Source organism: Macrosteles quadrilineatus, unplaced genomic scaffold (genome assembly GCF_028750875.1).
Source record: "Macrosteles quadrilineatus isolate MER2022 unplaced genomic scaffold, UCM_ALF_1.0 Scaffold_3__2_contigs__length_128488019, whole genome shotgun sequence".
NCBI lineage: Eukaryota > Metazoa > Arthropoda > Insecta > Hemiptera > Cicadellidae > Macrosteles > Macrosteles quadrilineatus.
This window is the reverse complement of record NW_026542596.1, coordinates 108,848,872-108,867,433: the sequence shown is the minus strand read 5'-3', so window position 1 is coordinate 108,867,433 and position 18,562 is coordinate 108,848,872. Positions and strand designations below refer to the sequence as shown.

Genomic DNA, 18,562 nt, shown 5'->3' with positions numbered 1-18,562 from the left:
TGGTAGTACTGAAATAACTTGTAGAAAAACAGAAGATAAGGACCAGTACCGGTAATTAATTTTTTTTTGTCCTTGGAAGCTAGGATTGAGCCCGGCATTGTTTTTTACATTACTTCAGGCTAGACCTAGGGGTCGCGGTATTATCACTTAGGTAAAACCCATTGGTGATTCGGGGGGGGGGGGGGGGGGGGGATTTGAACCCAGGTCCTCAGGGACCAAAGTCACACAGTCTACCACTAGACCCCCCTCTCCCAGAATTTGGTATGTTATGTTAAATAAATACCAGTAATTGACCTTTTTCTAATAAAAAGAAGTATTAAAACAAAGTAAAGTACCAAAGTAAACACAAAGAAATTCAGAACCCAAATTTCCTCTAGAACCCAGATGTAGCTACAAAATATTGCTTCATCTCCAGTTAAGATGACCAAATCACATTCTCTCAAGGATGTAAATCAAGGATTAAGGATGTGTATGTTTGTGACAAAAAAGACACATATAAAGAAAAAATCTGTAATTTATGTCCTGGAGGCAAGTCCAGTTTTGTATGACCTTGAAGTGGTTCTGAAGGACACAGGTGATAATGACAGTAAAGTATCAAGGTAGTCTGGTTCTACATCTCCTTAATTTAACAACTTGCTTCTTTTTTACAGTTACGCCTCACACATCTGCACTTTTTCTGTTCAGTTAGTATTGTTAAAGAGTAAATAATCCATCACAATGGTATGGATTTAACTGCGGTAAGGTACTGAGACTAAATAAACAAAATTATTGAATTTGGAAAATTTATACATGCTTTGTGATGCTTTGTGCTTTTTGTTGGGTTTGTGCTTTTTTTGTGGTGCTTTGTGACACATCCTTTATTTTAGTGGCAAAATCATTTTTAAAGATTTAATAAAAGTTAAAGTTTTATTTTAATAACATTCTTTTCATATATGAGTTATTCTTTCAATGGGGACTTAAATTCAAGGGACAGAAAAAGGGGGAAAAACGATTTTCCTGTTTGGTTTTGGTTTTATGCATTACTGTTTATCTGTACAACTGTTTTATTTTTAATATTTTCTGAAATATAATTCCTCCTACAGAATTAGCCTAGTGAACAAAATTACATACCAAGTTTGTAAAATGTTTTTCTTTCTTAAATACTGCACTGATTTTGTATAATCTTGCTACATCAGAATTTTCAAACTTATAAACATATCCAAATAAAGCCATACAATTAAAAAAGGAATATATAAAATAAATGCTATGGATAAAAGGTTATGGAATTGCAGTGACTAAGACTAAGTTATTATAAGTGAAGATTAATAAGGGACTTTGGCACTTTACAGTGGATAGAATTATGCACCTTTTCTAATAGAATGTAGTTGATTGCTTGGGTTGGGGCTCAAATGTATATGTATATGCAATTTTTATTCAATTTTAAAAAGTATTTTTTGAATTTTTCTGTATGAAATAATGTAGCATATAGATGAAAAGCAGCTAAAATTTTATTAATTAATAGATTTTATTGATAAGAAACGCTTTATGAATACCTAGCAAAGTAAGATGCCTAAATTTTCCGCATTATAACAAACCATTTATATACAGTATGCTTAGTTTTTCTATGGAATCATATTTAAATGTTAGTCAGTTCAGTTTACCTTTTTTTTAAATTGGTAAGTCCATAAATCTTGTTATTGCGCTGAGTTTTTAGCAATAAAAAATGCAAACAATGTGGGTAACGCTCCATCGACTTAACAGTCTGTAACATTTTATGCAATATATAAAACATGGACAGGGATGAGTAGATGGTTATTAGTGTCGGTTGGATGGACAAAGATGAAGCAACCGGTGTTGGATAACCAGCTCCTACGACCAACTGAATCCAGGACACTTTACTTATTAGAGCAGGAGGACATAGGACACACAAACACACTGGATCACGATTTCAAGTTCAAATCTCAGTTGTGAAATGCTTCTCGGCTAGTCTGCTTTCTCTCCGGATATTTTTGGAGGACAATTATGTAAAACCCACAAAACTAGTGGTGTGGTGTTATGAGGAAATGGGAAGTTAAAGATTTATTCAGTTTGAATTCATTGGTTTAGAAACACATCTGTAATCTTGTTCACTCATTGCCCTCTTAAGGCACACACACAATGGTAATATAGAATGGTTTTGTTTGATTTATCAGTATAGTTAACCTTCGTAAATTTGAGCTAATAGGGTCTTTAAGTCGTACAATTAATTTTTTAGTTCTATTTTTTTATACCTTACTATATTAGTATAGGAGACAAAAACTACTATAGTTAGAAAATATCTAACTTAAAATATTCCTTGAGTTAAAAAAGTTGGTCTATGAGAAATAGCAGGTATTTTACTGGAGCACACTCTATCAGTAGATAAAATATTTTTTTAATACTTGCTATAGCTTTAAAGTACAAATGAAATGTATAATTCACAGTGTGGTATGTGTATAAATATACTTTTATAGAAAGTCAAAGGATGTTATTTGCAAGTTTCAAGGAGTTACTTACATCTTTCAAGCAAGAATCTGTTCAATAATAATATTGTACTTACTTTTATTAAGTGAACCGAAACTTCCGTTACCTTGACACTAGTATTTTACAAAGAATTTTTATGAGTCATATTTTCTCTTTTTGGCTGTTTCCATTGTATTGCTCCTTAATTTCCTTATTATCATTTACAACACAAAAGACCACAGGATTATATTCCGAACAACCAAAGTGTCCTTGAGGGTTCTATGAGTCTTCTACTTTCCTGAAGATTCTGACTATTCTGGTAAATACTTTGGAGTGAAAGGGATCAAATAAACAAGTAGTCCTTGTACTGATCCTCCACACTTATAACACATCTCTAATGATAACAACCCTGACATATCCACAAAATAATTACAGTAGTATTCAATGTTTCATAAGTGGAGAGCAATTAGTTTTTCATCACATAAGTGTATCTATTTTGATACCCCGTATGATTTTATGATTATCTAATGTTTCTTTATCTAATGGGGAAAATACAGTAGTATAAGAAGTTTTCTACAGGAAAAGATAAGAATTACAATATAACACCATGACGATGTGGTAACATATCAAGACAAAAATATTAAAATTTAGTTGAGTTTTTAAAGCTCAAGAGAAATATTGTTTTTGATACCAATTGGTTCGCTAATTGAGCATTTCTTAAAACCACTTGGTTGGATTTCAAAACTTTCCTTGTAATGAGCAGTATCATCAAACATTTGTTTACTATCCTTTTTGTGTACCACATCAAAAAATGCCTTGAATTACAAAGCAAGGAATTTAAATTTTGGCCAATATTATTTTGTAAAAATTTAGAAGCAGTCAAGTAACCTAGTTAATATCTTACATCAACAATGTCAGTTTACTTCCGTGCAATAGTCAATCAATGCTACTATACTAGCTGGTCCCCACCACTATGTTTAAAGTTATAGTTATTTCTACCCACTCATTTCAACATGTTTCAACAATTTTAGGGACATATCGCATGAAGTTGCTTCTGAAAAATTAAAAATATCTAAGGTGCTCAGAGAAAGGGTTAGTATGCCATCAAGGATCAACATTTCTTGTATAAGATTAACAATAATCAAAATATGTTTAAAATTAATAGTGAAATTGCCAAACACAGTCATTTAAGACACATGTTGCAATGCTCGATATTTATATAAGATATATAGTGTAATGTTGACATACCTGAGAGAGATCGAACCTTCGAGAGCCTCGTCTCTGAGCCGTGACCACCAGCAACAGAACGGCCAATGTGCAGCTGACACTCCATATCTTCATGTTCAATGATATGGCACTGCAACAAACAGAAGAAAACATCAAACATCTATTGAAAAATATAATATTAAATACCGTAAGGAAACAGCTTTGAAATTGGCAATCAAGTTCTTGAATTGCCTTTGTAAATATTCTTGACCTCCAAGTAGTGAAGTGGCTGCTGTTTTGATCTTTTGTTTGAAACAATGGTTTTTATTCGTGGCGCGCCTTTAGAGAAATGGGTTTAGTTTAGATTATAGATCAGTTAATTTTAAGATGCTGATATACCAGGGTTCATATTTCAAGAATAAGATGAGTAGAGGCGTGCTGATTGGATGAGATGACGAAGTTTGTGATCATTAAGTGCATTGTAGCATATACATTCATTTTACACAATGGTATGACTAATCGCAAGAATAAGATTTAGCATAAAACCAACATAATCAAAATTTATGTTAATTAATCAACCTTCAGTTTTGCCTAGTAGTCCCCTGTCAAATGTACATATACAGGCTCCCGTGTGCTCCTTAATGAGGCAGGTGTGTGAGTAGTCTTAATCTCTTCGTTTGACCTTGGAGAAATACAATTTCGATGGTGGCACTCTTGAAAATGGTGCGTTTGAACGCTGTGGAAAAAAAACAAAATGGCCGCCGTCGCAACTTCTTTTCTTACTTATATCAGTAACCGTTAGAGTTATGAAAGAATTGTTGATACCAAAATGTTGCTATTTCAAATCTGCACAAAAAAGATTATTTAAGTTTTTATGTAGGATACACCATTCTTTCATAAAACATAATTTTATATTTTTCATAAATAAATTAATCAGGGTGGAAGTAATGTCCAAGGACAGTTAAATATTTCAAAAAGTAATAAAGGGTGTTTCAGTAAAGCGTAACGGGCTATGCAGATTCAAATTCTATGTGCAAAAATAAGTCGAAAATGTAGTATAAGATTTTTTTGATTTCGGCTTAGTTTAGCCGTAATCCGCCATTTTGTATTTTTTGAAAATAATTCATAACTCAAAAACTCTTGGAGATATTTTTATGAAACTTGGTATAAACCTTAAGTCTACAACTATAAACATTCTCCGAAAAAATATTTGATCAGGCTCATCGGATTTCAAAATGGCGGCCATTAAAATTTTTTAAAGTCAAATTCCATGAAAACCAGCAATTAAGACAAAATTTTGAAACACAGTATTGTAAAGTCCTTTTTATTACAAATCGAACGACACTTTATTTGCAAAAATCGGATAATAAATAAAAAAGTTATGTAACTTTTATTATGTTTTTGTCACTAGTTTCTATGGAATTTAACATTGTGATTTAAAAATGACTGTCATTTTGATAATTACTATTAATAATAAAAGTAACATAACTTTTTTATTTATTATCCGATTTTTGCAAATAAAGTGTCATTCTATTTGTAATAAAAAGGACTTTAAGAAATGTGTTGCAAAATTTTGTTTTAATAGCTGGTTTTCATGGAATTTGATTTTAAACATTTAAATGGCGACCATTTTGTTTTTTACCCACAGCGTTCAAACGCACCATTTTCAAGAGTGCCACCATCGAAATTGTATTTCTCCAAGGTTAAACGAAGAGATTAAGACTACTCCCACACCTGCCTCATCAAGGAGCACACGGGTGTACATTTGACAGTGGACTATAGGAGAAATTCCTATTATTGTTTCAGATGATACAGTTATTACATTATTGCTTGAACAAACACAGTAAGGTGTCAAGCTGTGTCAGTTGACAGTTTACAAATAATGAGCTAATCTCTTCAAACAAAACAATAACAATTTTTGCAACCAATACCAAAGCCAAAAATATCTTAGCTACTATAGAAGCACTACACACTAGGTTACAACACATTTACTCCTTTCCTCGATTAGTAGTGAATTACCTGACAATTCGCTGATGACTTTGATCACCTCATATCTCAAGTGAAAGTGGACAAGCAGTAAACAAACTGCGGAATGCCACAAATAATGGACCAGAGGCAGTAATGATGATGCTAATGTTAATGGAGGCCTGGGGCATTGCAATCAGCAAGCTGTGATAACCAATGGATCGAAAGTCTGAAAGGACCAGGAATATGGACATTCGATTGTGCGAAGTAACTTTTTAATTGCGTAATTCTTTCTTTTGTAACCAAAATATATTAAGTGGAAAAATTGTTTGAAACTTCGTTGTTTTTCTGTAGCTGGGTAGTTATAGCTAGTACTCACTTATACCTACTGGTAATCTGTGGTTTGTTCAGTTAATTCTATCCTGAGAAAGGTTGCATGGCTTGAAACTGGATCAGCTGTCCGTTTTCATTGGTTAAAATAAACAGTCATGACAACTCAACCAGCTGATTTTAGTTGAAATAAGGCTATCATCATATTCATTCAATTTGCATCCTTCACTTATCCTCACACATACATTAAGCATTTAGATATTAACTGTAAGAAAGGACCTTGGTCCTAAGTTCGCCTCAATAAAGAAGGATTTTCATTTCATTTCAAGCATACATGCTCTGGTGTGGCGGCATGATCTAAAATAATTTTACACATAGGTTTTCAAATTGATATTTTCTAATATATCAACTTAGAACTGTAAAAAACATACTTTAATATGTTTAAACTAAACAATAGTCAGACTAAAATGCATACAAGTTTGTTATACATACTGAAAATGTTACTGTACAAAGTTTTAGGTTTCATCATTTGGTAGAAGTATTTTATATTTTATTTTGGACTATTACCCAAAAGTCCTAAAAAGCTGTTTTGGGAGGAGTGTCTGTGTCTGAACTGACTATTGTCCATAGGAGTTTAAATTTTTAAATCCGCTACAGTAAAAATAAAAAAAATATTTTCATAATTCCCAAAAAAGAAAAAAGTGGAGTATGGTTGATGGAAATAAACCTTGTATTTTTCTGGTGCATGTATTTTACCAAAATTTTTATGACTTTGGAAAACTGTATCTATGTAAAGTATGTTTTGAAACTGAAATTTAAATAATTACATTTATCCAAGTAAAAGGGTTCATACAGTATAAATAAAAACATTTAAGGTGATATTAAATTTGGTGTTTATAACAAATTGAAAGTTATAAATAAGCTCTGTCTTAATAAGGAGTAGTAATGAAGGGTTTATTGTTCATATTTAAGCTGATTTGTATAATCTGGTTTGAATATTGAATCTATTTTTAGCTGTTGCCCAAATATTTATTATGAGTAGTTTTACATATTTTTTCCTTTCACACAAGCTAAGTTGCAGATTCTCACAGGCTGAGAGTGAACGTCAACCACAAGCAACCAGTCTGAGGCAAAACCAGAACTGGTTCACGAGAAAGTGACCAGCAACCAGACTAGTGTCAGCTGACAGAGCTGAGTGGACAACCAGTTTTTGCCAACGACCGGCGCAGCGTGTAGGGCTTTAGCTCATGGTGTGATATGTTTATTCCCCAAGCCCACCGTTTGGTTGTGGCACAGAATATCATTTCCCAGATCGATCCTGAGAAAAGTCAGTAGCTTTTTGATGGTTTTAAACTTGATCAGCTGTTCCTGATCATTGGGCTTTACATAAATTATCCTGGCTAATGAAACAGCTGATCTTAGTCAGTAACAAGGCTTCGCAGACCATCAACTCCATTCTGTACTCATCCTTCTCTCATATTTGGGTTAAAATACGAACCTAGGTGGCGTCGCCATCTCAATCGATAATTATAATAAAGAGTGCGACTGTTTAGTCGGACTCACTCTTAATTCTGTGGTTATTGTAACCAAATTCAAACGTTGGCACGATTTTTTTGCAACCTTCAAAGTTAGATGTGACATGTTAAAATGTAACAGATAAAAGAAATAATACCTACTTACAGACGGCCAAAAACAAGTTAACTTACAACTAGATGTCACAGAGTCTGAAGTACAAATGTTGAACCTTTGAAATTTATGTCCCAAACTAATTAGAAGACAAAACAATTGCAGTGATTACCACAAACACAATTTACTATATATTTTGTCGGTGGAACAAGGTTTCATAGACAAAAGCAAAGGCCAACCATAAAGAGTTTTAACTATTGCGCACTTTACAATTAAAATAATAGATTAATATTTATTCGTTTACACACTGGGTTTCGAATACATAATTGTCAATTGATTTCGAAATTATTGTTCCGTAGGCAAAAATACATAGGTACATCCTTGATCGTCACTTCAAACACGCAAACTACTAAATATGTACAAATAAGATGTAATGCGTACAGTAAAGAAAATACTTTTTTTGCGAATGGATTAAAACTTTCAACAACTTGTACAAAAACAGTTAGCTTCTTCACTATCTTCACACAATAATAGATTACAGAAAATCCGATACGTTTTTACATATTTATAACAAATACTATTTAAAAGCACGTAGCGTCTCCGTCGTTCTTTTAGGTAGGCCTTCATAAAACTCGTGGTTGGCATTTTGATGTAATGTGGACATCGGCCTCTTCAACTTTCGCTAACCGGAGCGTTTACTGACCTTTCTACAGCGACGAGAGGCGAGATGACGATGTTGAGATATAAAGATAAACATAATAGGCATGCTCAAAATATTGTTATGACTTAATAATCGGAAAATGAGTGTTCAGTGATAATGGGTAGAAGATTGGTGAAGAAGCTGCGCGTTGAATTCGTCTGTTAAGAAAAGGTTTCATGTAGGGCCTATGTATGAGGAGGAATGACAATTCGACGAAAAACAATACTTTTATTGTAAATTTTGTCCAAAACATTATAACACCAAGCAATATCTTCTTTTACGAGCAATTTTTCTCTTGTCGATTCTACAAAATGGCTCTAACGATTTGAATGGTAATTTGTATTGTGTTACCCCCAGTACACTCTCGCCGAGGCAAGGCGAGCGTTGGCGAGTGCGAGAGTGTACTCGGTGCGCTCGTCTTCTCTCGCCTTGACTCGGGTCGCATCGCCTCGCCTTGCCTCGTGCTCGCCGGCGCTCCATCTGGAGTCGGTTTTTGACACGAGTCAAAGGACCCGAGACTGCACGAGAGCCGAGCACATAAAGCGCTTCCATTTCGACTGCAAGGCAAAACGAGAGTGTACATGGTTACCTCGCATAAGCTCTCGCCCGAATTACTCGGCGAGCGCCTCGGCGAGGCACCTCGGCGAGCATCTCGGCGAGAGTGTACTGGGGGCGAGTTTTCAGAGAGGAGTCGGGTAGTCGAGTCGTGTTCGTCGTGCGTGTTATGGCCGGCCGCGCATTATAAGTCATAAGTAATTTATTTAGCCAAATTAACCAAATACAATCAGCGTTAGCCATGTCAAAAAACATATAAAAACATAATTACCATAAAATAACATGAAACATAAATAACAAAATATTACAAACAGTAATAACATAAAATAGCCGTGTAAATGTTGTATATGGTTGTATCAACGACGTCAATGTGTTAAAATAATTCAAGAAGACAAATAAGACAAGAGGTTTCAAAATGAAACTGTTGATTCAAAACCAGTCGCCCGAGACTAAACTAGGATTGACTACGTAAAGGTATGTAAACCTATGTATATTGTCATAAATTAATTCTGGTGGCAAAGATGAATAAAATAAAAGTTAGAGTTTTGTTGTACAGGTTGTCTACACGAGAAACGTCCCTTAAGAAACTTACTCTTTTCAAACAACATCGAGTTAAAAGTTTAATTGATTGATCTTGACCCTGTAAAGTTTAAAATACCAACTAACGAATATGGAGAAGGTGGTGAGGGGTTCACTTGTAATATTCATGTTAACGGCGTAGGTAACATCCTTGAATCGGCACATTCCGAAAGCTGTGATTTTAAAATATATTGCCTTAGTTACGTAACTCGTCCTTTGTGCATCCCTCACACCCATCACTCAATAAACCATGACGGATCCCGTCAACTCCTTGCATCGTCCACCAACCGCGCACGTCGTGTTATAATCGCTAATAGAAGAGTTCTTCAGGAATCTGCTTTCCCGTGGCGGATCTTCACGCTGGCTCTGGCCAAACATCCGGAGCATTATCTGCTTGATTGACGGCGTGAATCATGGACAGAACCCTTGACGAGCGGCAGGTGTCGCAGGAAATTGGGAGGTCGACGCTGTGGTAGTAGTTGACGAAAAAGGGAGATAAGAAAATAATTCAACAAGAATACCCCTGAAGATGCCACACAAAGTGACGAAATACATAACGTGGCACAAAAATCTTACATACAAGAACTCAGTCAACGACAACAAAGTGACTTAGTTTTATGTCCAGCAAGCCGAAGAAAACGACACATGCTTTTCTCCGCTCTACTGAACAGCAGGCAGTGGTTTGGCGGGTACTGTTAAGTCCAATGCAGGAAGTGTTGGTAATCAACATAGAGTAAGACGGCTGAACATATTCCATAGAGTAATGGCAGTCCAGTGAGCTGCAGCGCCCCGCCCTCTGACGTAATGCAGTGAAAGGTTCTCGCAGTGACCGTCACAAACTGTCCATCTGATAAGTAGCCTACTGTCGAAACTGACCAGAGGTGTAGAGTAAACAATAGTCCTAGGAACATGAGACTTCATAATAATTCTGTGTAGTTATCAGATAGGTAGTAAGGAAAGACATGCAAGTCTGCAGGTTTGCTGCAATAGTGGAAATGTTCATCTTCTTGTGTTATTGCATTCAGTACACATGACTCGATGGTTATTGATTGGCTAAGTGGAATATATGAAATAACCTATATTTCCACTTAAATCTCACCAGTTAAAAGGAAAAGACACCAGTTAATCAAGAAGCAACTCTATCTGCAAGTAGAGTATCTTTCTTGGGTTTGCGGTAGACTTGAGGTTAAAGGTTTCAGTTTCATATTGTTTTTGTGTTGCATTCCTAGCCGAATGACCTTGCTTTAGAGTGTGGTTGGGAGTTATAGACGGGCAAAGAGAGGAAATTTGGAGATACAAGAGGATTTAGATGGAGAAGACCACGAAGAAAAGGAAAGACGTCATAAAGAGAACTATCTGTTAAAAGGAAACCATACCTACAGTAAGACGTACGACGTAAGTCGAAGATGAACAACTTTTTCAAGAAACGAGGACAGAAAAGGCATATGCAGGAGATGACGAATTAGTTTTGCAAAACATTTTAGATACTTTATTGATTAAAACATTGATGGGTCACCTTAAAGGTTTCCGTAATTTACAATTTTACACTTTCTCTTCATATTTGTATAGTAAATAACATTTCCAACAATTCATTCACAATAAATGCTGCAGTTAGTATCAAGAATTGTCCGAGGACCCCAATGACATGCACGAGCACCAAATTCCATTGTGGTGTGGTCTCCACCACGATACAACACTGACAAGGCTTTGCCCACAAAACCACACCCAATCGCTTAAGAAACCACACTTGGACTAAACATTCAATGTAGTCGTGATCGTGATCCTGTGCTGTAATTTGTTAGACTGATCCCAATGACGCACAGAAACCTGTTCTACATTTCCCGTTTCAGAACGCGTCTCGGTAATCGTTCACTTTCATGCTTTTTACACTGCCAAATGGAAACTGTGTAAAGCAGTTTTTATGATTTGATGCAGCAATTTATCTCCACAACTAACGAGCTGTAGGTTACCACTAGGATGGGGAAATATACCTCATCGTCATAAATCATTAACATTAGGAATCCAACACGGGATCTACGACTTTATTTTCACACCCTAGTTTATTTTGTGTTTGACATTAACAAGCTGGAGTAAGGCTAAACAAAACGAGTGCAAGAAAGTAATAACAAATTCAGCAACGTGGTATAGTGCATAAGATATTTCTTTTGCATGATGTAATCAGAGAATTAGTGACATTTTTAGGTAACTGCAGGTAAATTTGCTTTGACCAACACATTCGCTCACGATTGTGCTGAAGGGATGTGCATAATAACGGTAATTATAACTATGGAAGCAATCCTTTCTTTCGTGACGTCGATTTAAATACTAACACCATAGCAGGTGTTACCCAACCTGCATTGCTCTTGCTCCAGTGCCTGCTCACGACACATAACAACATTAGTGAGAACGCAAACACCTTCCGGCCGCCTACTTCCGTGACGACTGTCGGAAGTGTTGCAGCTACTGGTGGATCTTCTGTACCTTTGGTGGACTGTTCAAATTCTGACGCTACTAGATTCAATATATTGAAAAATTGGAATATTTTCAACTTACTAATTGCCCAAGCTAATTGCAGCAACGCTACTTATACTTTTGGGCTACTGATTGTTCAAGTACTGGCGAGACCAGAAGAAAGTACATCGTAAGAAACACTGGCCTGTGATTCATGTCTCCAAGTACTTGGGGTGTACTAACAAGTGCTGAGATTTGAAGTAGTTTGTCGGCATTACCGAAGTGAAATGGACCTTTCGACTAGTAGGAAGTGTCAACACTATTTCAAATGGTCAACTCTAGCTGGTCTAGCAAAAAAGAGTTTGCCCAATGTAAAACACGCAACGTCGACTCCTTCCTACTTAAGAAGTATAAAATAGAGATGTGTATCAGTGAATCAAGAGAGATTCATTGTTCCGAAATTGTTGACATATACAGTCTTGTATATTTGGGATCAGCTGTTGTAACTTTCTTGTCAATGAGAATAAAGCCATTTAGTGGAAGAATATTGGGGAAATCGACCTAAAAAATTCGGACTAAGTGGAAACTTTGCACAGTTGTTTAGTAAGCCTAAATAAATAAAATTTCAAAAGTCCCCATAAATCCCTGCTGTGCTTCAGCCGCCATCTTGGAAAATGGCGGCCAATTTTCACTTTTTTGACAATATTTCACAAACTATTGGTATTAAAGGATTTTTGTAAATACAAAAGTTAAAGAACGTCTAAAAATACATCTTTTTTATATTACAAGGTTTGCTCTATCTCTAATGGTTATGAGATAAATAATAAAAGTTAGTATTAAATAAAAAATTCCCATGTTATTCTTATGGAGGAAAATAAAATTGTTGCAGTTTGCTTTTTTATGGATATATTTTTATCAATCTTGGCAAATTTATTTATTTTATACTAAGCTAGTAATATTTAACATAAATATACAATTTAGTACCCTCCCTATAGCAGTAAACCTAGTACTCGTTAAATTTAAAATTATTTATATAGGGAATCTATCTTACATTTTTAGGATATATTTTAGTAATGATCCAGTCCGGCAAATGGAAATTCATTTTTCAATCATATTAACAAACATTTTTCTTTTTAGTATTATGATTTAAAGCCCACTTACTATTTTGTCACTACCATGTAACTACTAAAAACTTAAGTGGTACCTACGTTATTACTCCCGGTAAAATTTTTTGTCGGTAAATATTATGAAATTGAACACTAAAATCCGGACTAAATTGAAATTATGCACAGTTAAGCACAGTGAGACTAGTTGATGAAAATGGCAAAAGTTCCCAAAAATTCCGGCTGTGCCTCAGCCGCATTAAGTCGGGATTTTAAGGTTGAATTTCCTAATATTTACCGACAAAATAATTATACCGGGAGTAATAAGTAGGCCTACCATGTAAGTAGTTACATAGTAGTGAAAATATAGTGAGTGAACTTAAACTTACTAATATTAATAAGAGAAAACTATTGTTAATATGTCTAAAAAAATGAATTTCCATTTGCCGGACTGGATCATTACTAAAATATATCCTAAAAATGTAAGATAGATTCCCTAATTAAATAACTTTAAATTTAACGAGTACTAGGTTTACTGCTACAGGGAGGGTACTAAAGTGTATATTTATGTTAAATATTAATAGCTTAGTATAAAATAAATAAATTTGCCACGTTTGATAAAAATATATCCATAAAAAAGCAAACTGCAAGAATTTTATTTTCCTCCATAAGAATAACATGGGATTTTTTTATTTAATACTAACTTTTATTATTTATCTCAATAACCATTAGAGATAGAGCAAACCTTGTACTATAAAAAAGATGTATTTTTAGACGTTCTTTAACTTTTGTATTAAAAAAAATCCTCTAATACCAATAGTTTGTGAAATATTGTCAAAAAAGTGAAAATTGGCCGCCATTTTCCAAGATGGCGGCTGAAGCACAGCAGGGATTTATGGGGACTTTTGAAATTTTATTTATTTAGGCTTACTAAACAACTGTGCAAAGTTTCAACTTAGCCCAAATTTGTTAGGTCGAATGGCTTTATTATTCCTAAAATTCTTGGACTACATAGCCTCCATGATAAAGCCGAACGATTGCCTCTATGGCTCAATTGAAACAGGTTATTTTTTATAAAAATGGCTAAAAATTGTAAATGGGACATGAAAAGCCTTCTTCGCGGGTAAATATATTAACTAACAGAAATATTGGACTACTTAATTGTCGTCAAATGGAATTTCAATTCATGTTTCTGCCTACATTTTTAGGGTATGAGTTTATATTGCTCGTCTGATAATCAGAAGTGTCGGTTTGATCAGGAGAAAGATGGTTAAAAACTGGACCCGGATATTTTTGATCATTGGGATGTTACTTCAAATGGTTTTAGTCGCCAAAACAGCTAGTTATTGTTTTAAACAAAGCTAAACTAGGCACCTCAGTACAAACTCATTCTTCACGTTAATTTGGGCACATAATCCTAGTTGCGGTCACATGCTATTTATTTAATAAGACCCTTATGACCCTAAAAGTAAAATTGCTAAGCACTTGCATTAGTGGACTGACGAATAGGGAAGTTACTTGCTAGTCATGATATCGTGAAAAGTAAAACTATAAAGTTCCCCGCCATCTGTCCAGAAGATGTAAAGTTTAAAACTTTACTGCAGCTGAGTTAAAGTTTTATAGTTTTATTTCACTTTCACATCTAAAACTTTCCTCCTATGTTTGGAAGTGGTATAAAACTGTAAGCTGCTATTCCTGAGTTACTACGGATTTGATTCTAATAGTTTATTATGTTTACAATTTGGTTCATACAATAACTGAGCGCAAATATGTTATATAATATTTGACCATATTAGCATAATTCTCTACTAACTAATATTAGCATAATAGTATTACAAATTTGATTTATATCAATACTATTTTATATCTTTAAAACTAGCTAAAATAGTCACTATACTGTATAGTGTTAAAGACAAAAATGAAAGAATTTTACTTCGATAGAAAGGATTTAAACACGTAATTTCTGAAGAAGAAATTTAGATTCAATACTGAAGTGAAAACAAAATTCAATATTCGATCGTCTACTCGAGGTAAATACCAACCTTAAATTCATCCCAAACTCCTAAGGCTAAAGCTATTTCTGCAGGTTCTGCAACTAGAATCTTCATCTTATTGCAAAATGTGAAACGTGGTATATGTGTATTTTATAACTAGTTACGCGTGTGTGCGTCGATGTCAACTAAAGGTTTCCCTATTTTTTAAGATTTAGCTTTATATTCTGTTTGTTTGTCCCTTTTTGCTACAAGAGAACAAATAGCCTACAATCCACATTGTATTTAATTATCTTCGTCATAATAGATCAGAAAAATTGGCAAAATAATAAGTAGAGCTAAACAAGCCATCAAAAGATTAGGCTGCTGTAAAACCAATGAATAGCTTCTAAATCATACCAAACTGAAATTACAACTTAATTTAGGTAGATTATAGCTTATTTCATGTTTCCATATACTATCATAGTATAAACTATTTTAGTATACGTTTTTGTTTATCTCCTTTAAGTTCTCAGAGAAAGATGAACTTAAATAGCAGCATATACTAAATTTGAGATTTATTTAACGTCGCCCTCTTAAAATTGAGGTCCAAGATGGGTGTCTATTCCAGTATCCAAGTCAACGGTAATAGACACATGTTAGCAAATCACTTTGACTATTCAATGATCGGTGATATAATGCATCGTACCTGACCCTGGTTCACCTTGTCACTTTCTCTTGTCAGTCAAACATCGTCAAACCTGCATAATCACTAAATCACTAATGCATAGTTTGACGGGTCAATTATCTATTCTATATCTATTATTACTTATTTAATACGCAAGCAGATTTTTTGTGACAATTACTCCTCCGAAACTACTGAGCCGATTGTCATGTTTTTGGTGTCATTGGAAAGAGCGTAACGTGAAGTTGTGCAGGAAACTTTCTTTTTAGGGAAATAATGAGAGAGTGAGGCCCTGGAGCCCTTTAAAGTTTCGTATTTCTCCATAAGATTAACATTGGAAACAAAAATTGTTATGAAACTCCAGCTGTTGTCAAAATTGTCTGAAATCAAAAGTGAGAAGATGAGCATGTTAAACAGTCAATAAGTTTGCTAATTTAACAGTTTGCTACAATCATTTGCTGACTTGGTTGAAATTCGTTTTAAAATAATAACGCCTGTAATACTTAGCAATTGCTCGGATTCGAGCAACAGGGACACTAGTACTTATTTAATACGCGAGCATGTTTTTTTGTGACAATTACTCCTCCGAAACTACTGAACCGATTGACATGTTTTTGGTGTCATTGTAAAGAGCGTAACGTGAAGTTGTGCAGGAAACTTTCTTTTTAGGGAAATAATTAGAGAGTGAGGCCCTGGGGCCCTTTAAAGTTTCGTATTTCTCCATAAGGATAACATGGGAGATAATTTTTATTTACAGAAACATATGTTTGTTACTTGAAAATTGTCAAAGTCTACTACATAATAATTGCTGGGTATTATGACTCTTAATGTATACCTACTATATTTCAATCAAGGATTGTGTACCTTAAAGTTTACCCATAATGGATCTTACTACTTTATTTTAATGCTGGGAATAGTGAAATTTAGTGGAGAATAAGTTACCATGACTTAGAAAAATTTACTATAATAATTTATATATTTAAATCACAAATCTTTGACATTATTAATTCATTTGAAACTAAACAGCTGGTCGACAAATCAAACAAATCATCTACTTCATGTGAATAATGTTATTACACAAACATAGTGTTTTTTAACCAATAACTTGGGTCTTTTTTACTTGTGGTTGTATTTTGAGTTTGCAGTTATGAAAGCACTAAGCCAACTTTTATCTAATTTTCTTTATAAACTAACGGTATTAATGAATTACTACATGAACTTGACAAGTCAGGTAATGAATTGTCAGTATACCAAGGGGAAAAAGAGTGGGCCTCGAAAACAGAAGGCGGAGACACCCATCTAGAAAATCCAACTGAGTTTTTTTTAATATAGAGGTTAGTGGATTGCCAAGACACAAATTAGACTAATAAAAGGGGGCAGTGGTTTTATTGATGAAGAATATTAATACATCAAAAAGGGCCTCAAATGGGGTCTTGGGGGGGGGGGGGGTAATTAATGGCACAAGGTTCATGTGATCAGAATGGTTAACAACTTAATAGAATGTAAAATCTTAATTGGAACAAGTGAGTCTCGGACATATTTTGATTTCGAGGATAAAAATTTACCCGTCTGAAACAAACTTACCTTTTAAAATGGAAAGATGCAAATTTCTGTTATCTTTGGCATTTGCAGCATGGTACTATCCAGACCAATTTCAGTCATGAGCAACTACAGTATATTATATGTTGTTTTAAGTAAGGTTACATCTTCTAATAGGATACGCATATTCGTTATGGAAAACTCTGACCAGGGTAATCTTTCTGAAGGTAACTTTAAGACTAAAATCGTAGTAGTATGGAAGTGCTTTTGTGATAAAAATATTGTTTTAGCGAATTTCCCTATAGGGAAGTAGCTATTACCGTAGGTCTCATGGTAAGACCTAAGCCCGGGACCGATTTACTTTTTCATTTTGATGTCCCCAGAGGCCAAAAACACCATTCGTTCAAATTTTTATATATCTATATATAGATATATATATATATATATATATATATATATATATATATATATATATATATATATATATGTGTGTCCATCCGCACGATAACTTGAGTAATTTTTGTCCGATTTTGATAAAATTTGGTTTGAACGTGTAAGGCGGGATAAACTTGAATGAGTTCGCAAACCAGCATGATCGGACTATGGGAACGGGGGTTTATGGGGGGTTTTATGGGGTAAAAATAGGTTTTTCCCATTTTAGACCCTAAAAACAAAAAAAATCACAATTTGTTTTTAAACCATTTTGTAGAGCTTAAAAAAACAAATAATTTAGTATATTGAAGCGTTATTATGCGCCTAATTGTTACGGAGAAAATTCAAAAGAATTGTAATTTTAAAATTCCCATGTTATTCTTATGGAGAATAAGTCAACTGTTGTAGTTTGCTTGTTTATGAACATATTTTGATGAAATTTCGAAAATACATTAATTTTTTACTAAATCACAGTACTGTACCTTGTAACATTTTACATGAAAAAAAACGTTTGTACCCTCCATGTTGCAGCAAACCTAAATACTCATTAAACTAATTCTGTTTAAATAGAGAATAAATGTGATATTTTTAAGGAGACATTTTAGTTTAAATCCAACCAGACAAATGGAAATTCGCTAAGTCTGCAGGTTTGCTGCGGCGGGGGTATTTTAGTGTTTATTTTTAAAAGTGTGTTTTCTTCAAGAAGAATTTTTATGACCTTCAAAATATGCTACATAGGCCTATTGGTTTGATAAGATCAAATGTTTTGATAGGCCTAAATGTGTTTAAAAATCTTTAAAAAATAACTCTACCCCATAACCTTGCTCGCTGCCTATAATATACTTGAACTTGAACACTTATTTATTAATTTACCAAATATAATACACATACAGCTAGAAAATGGCTGGACTGCTTCCCTTCTAAGGCTTTATTATTGCTGTATTTAATTTTCGACGTCGAG

The 18,562-nt window shown here is 34.2% G+C and overlaps 1 protein-coding gene across 3 annotated transcripts in view; it reads right to left on the bottom strand.

Annotated features, from left to right (window-relative positions):
• Window positions 1-18,562, bottom strand: part of LOC128988667 (mucin-5AC-like) — a 72,767-nt gene that overhangs the window by 31,986 nt on the left and 22,219 nt on the right. For all 3 annotated transcript variants that reach the window (XM_054410174.1, XM_054410176.1, XM_054410175.1), the window contains exon 2: window positions 3,709-3,817. In XM_054410174.1, coding sequence (XP_054266149.1) covers window positions 3,709-3,801 — 93 coding nt within the window. In that variant the 5' untranslated portion in view covers window positions 3,802-3,817. The remainder of the gene's footprint in view (window positions 1-3,708; window positions 3,818-18,562) is intronic.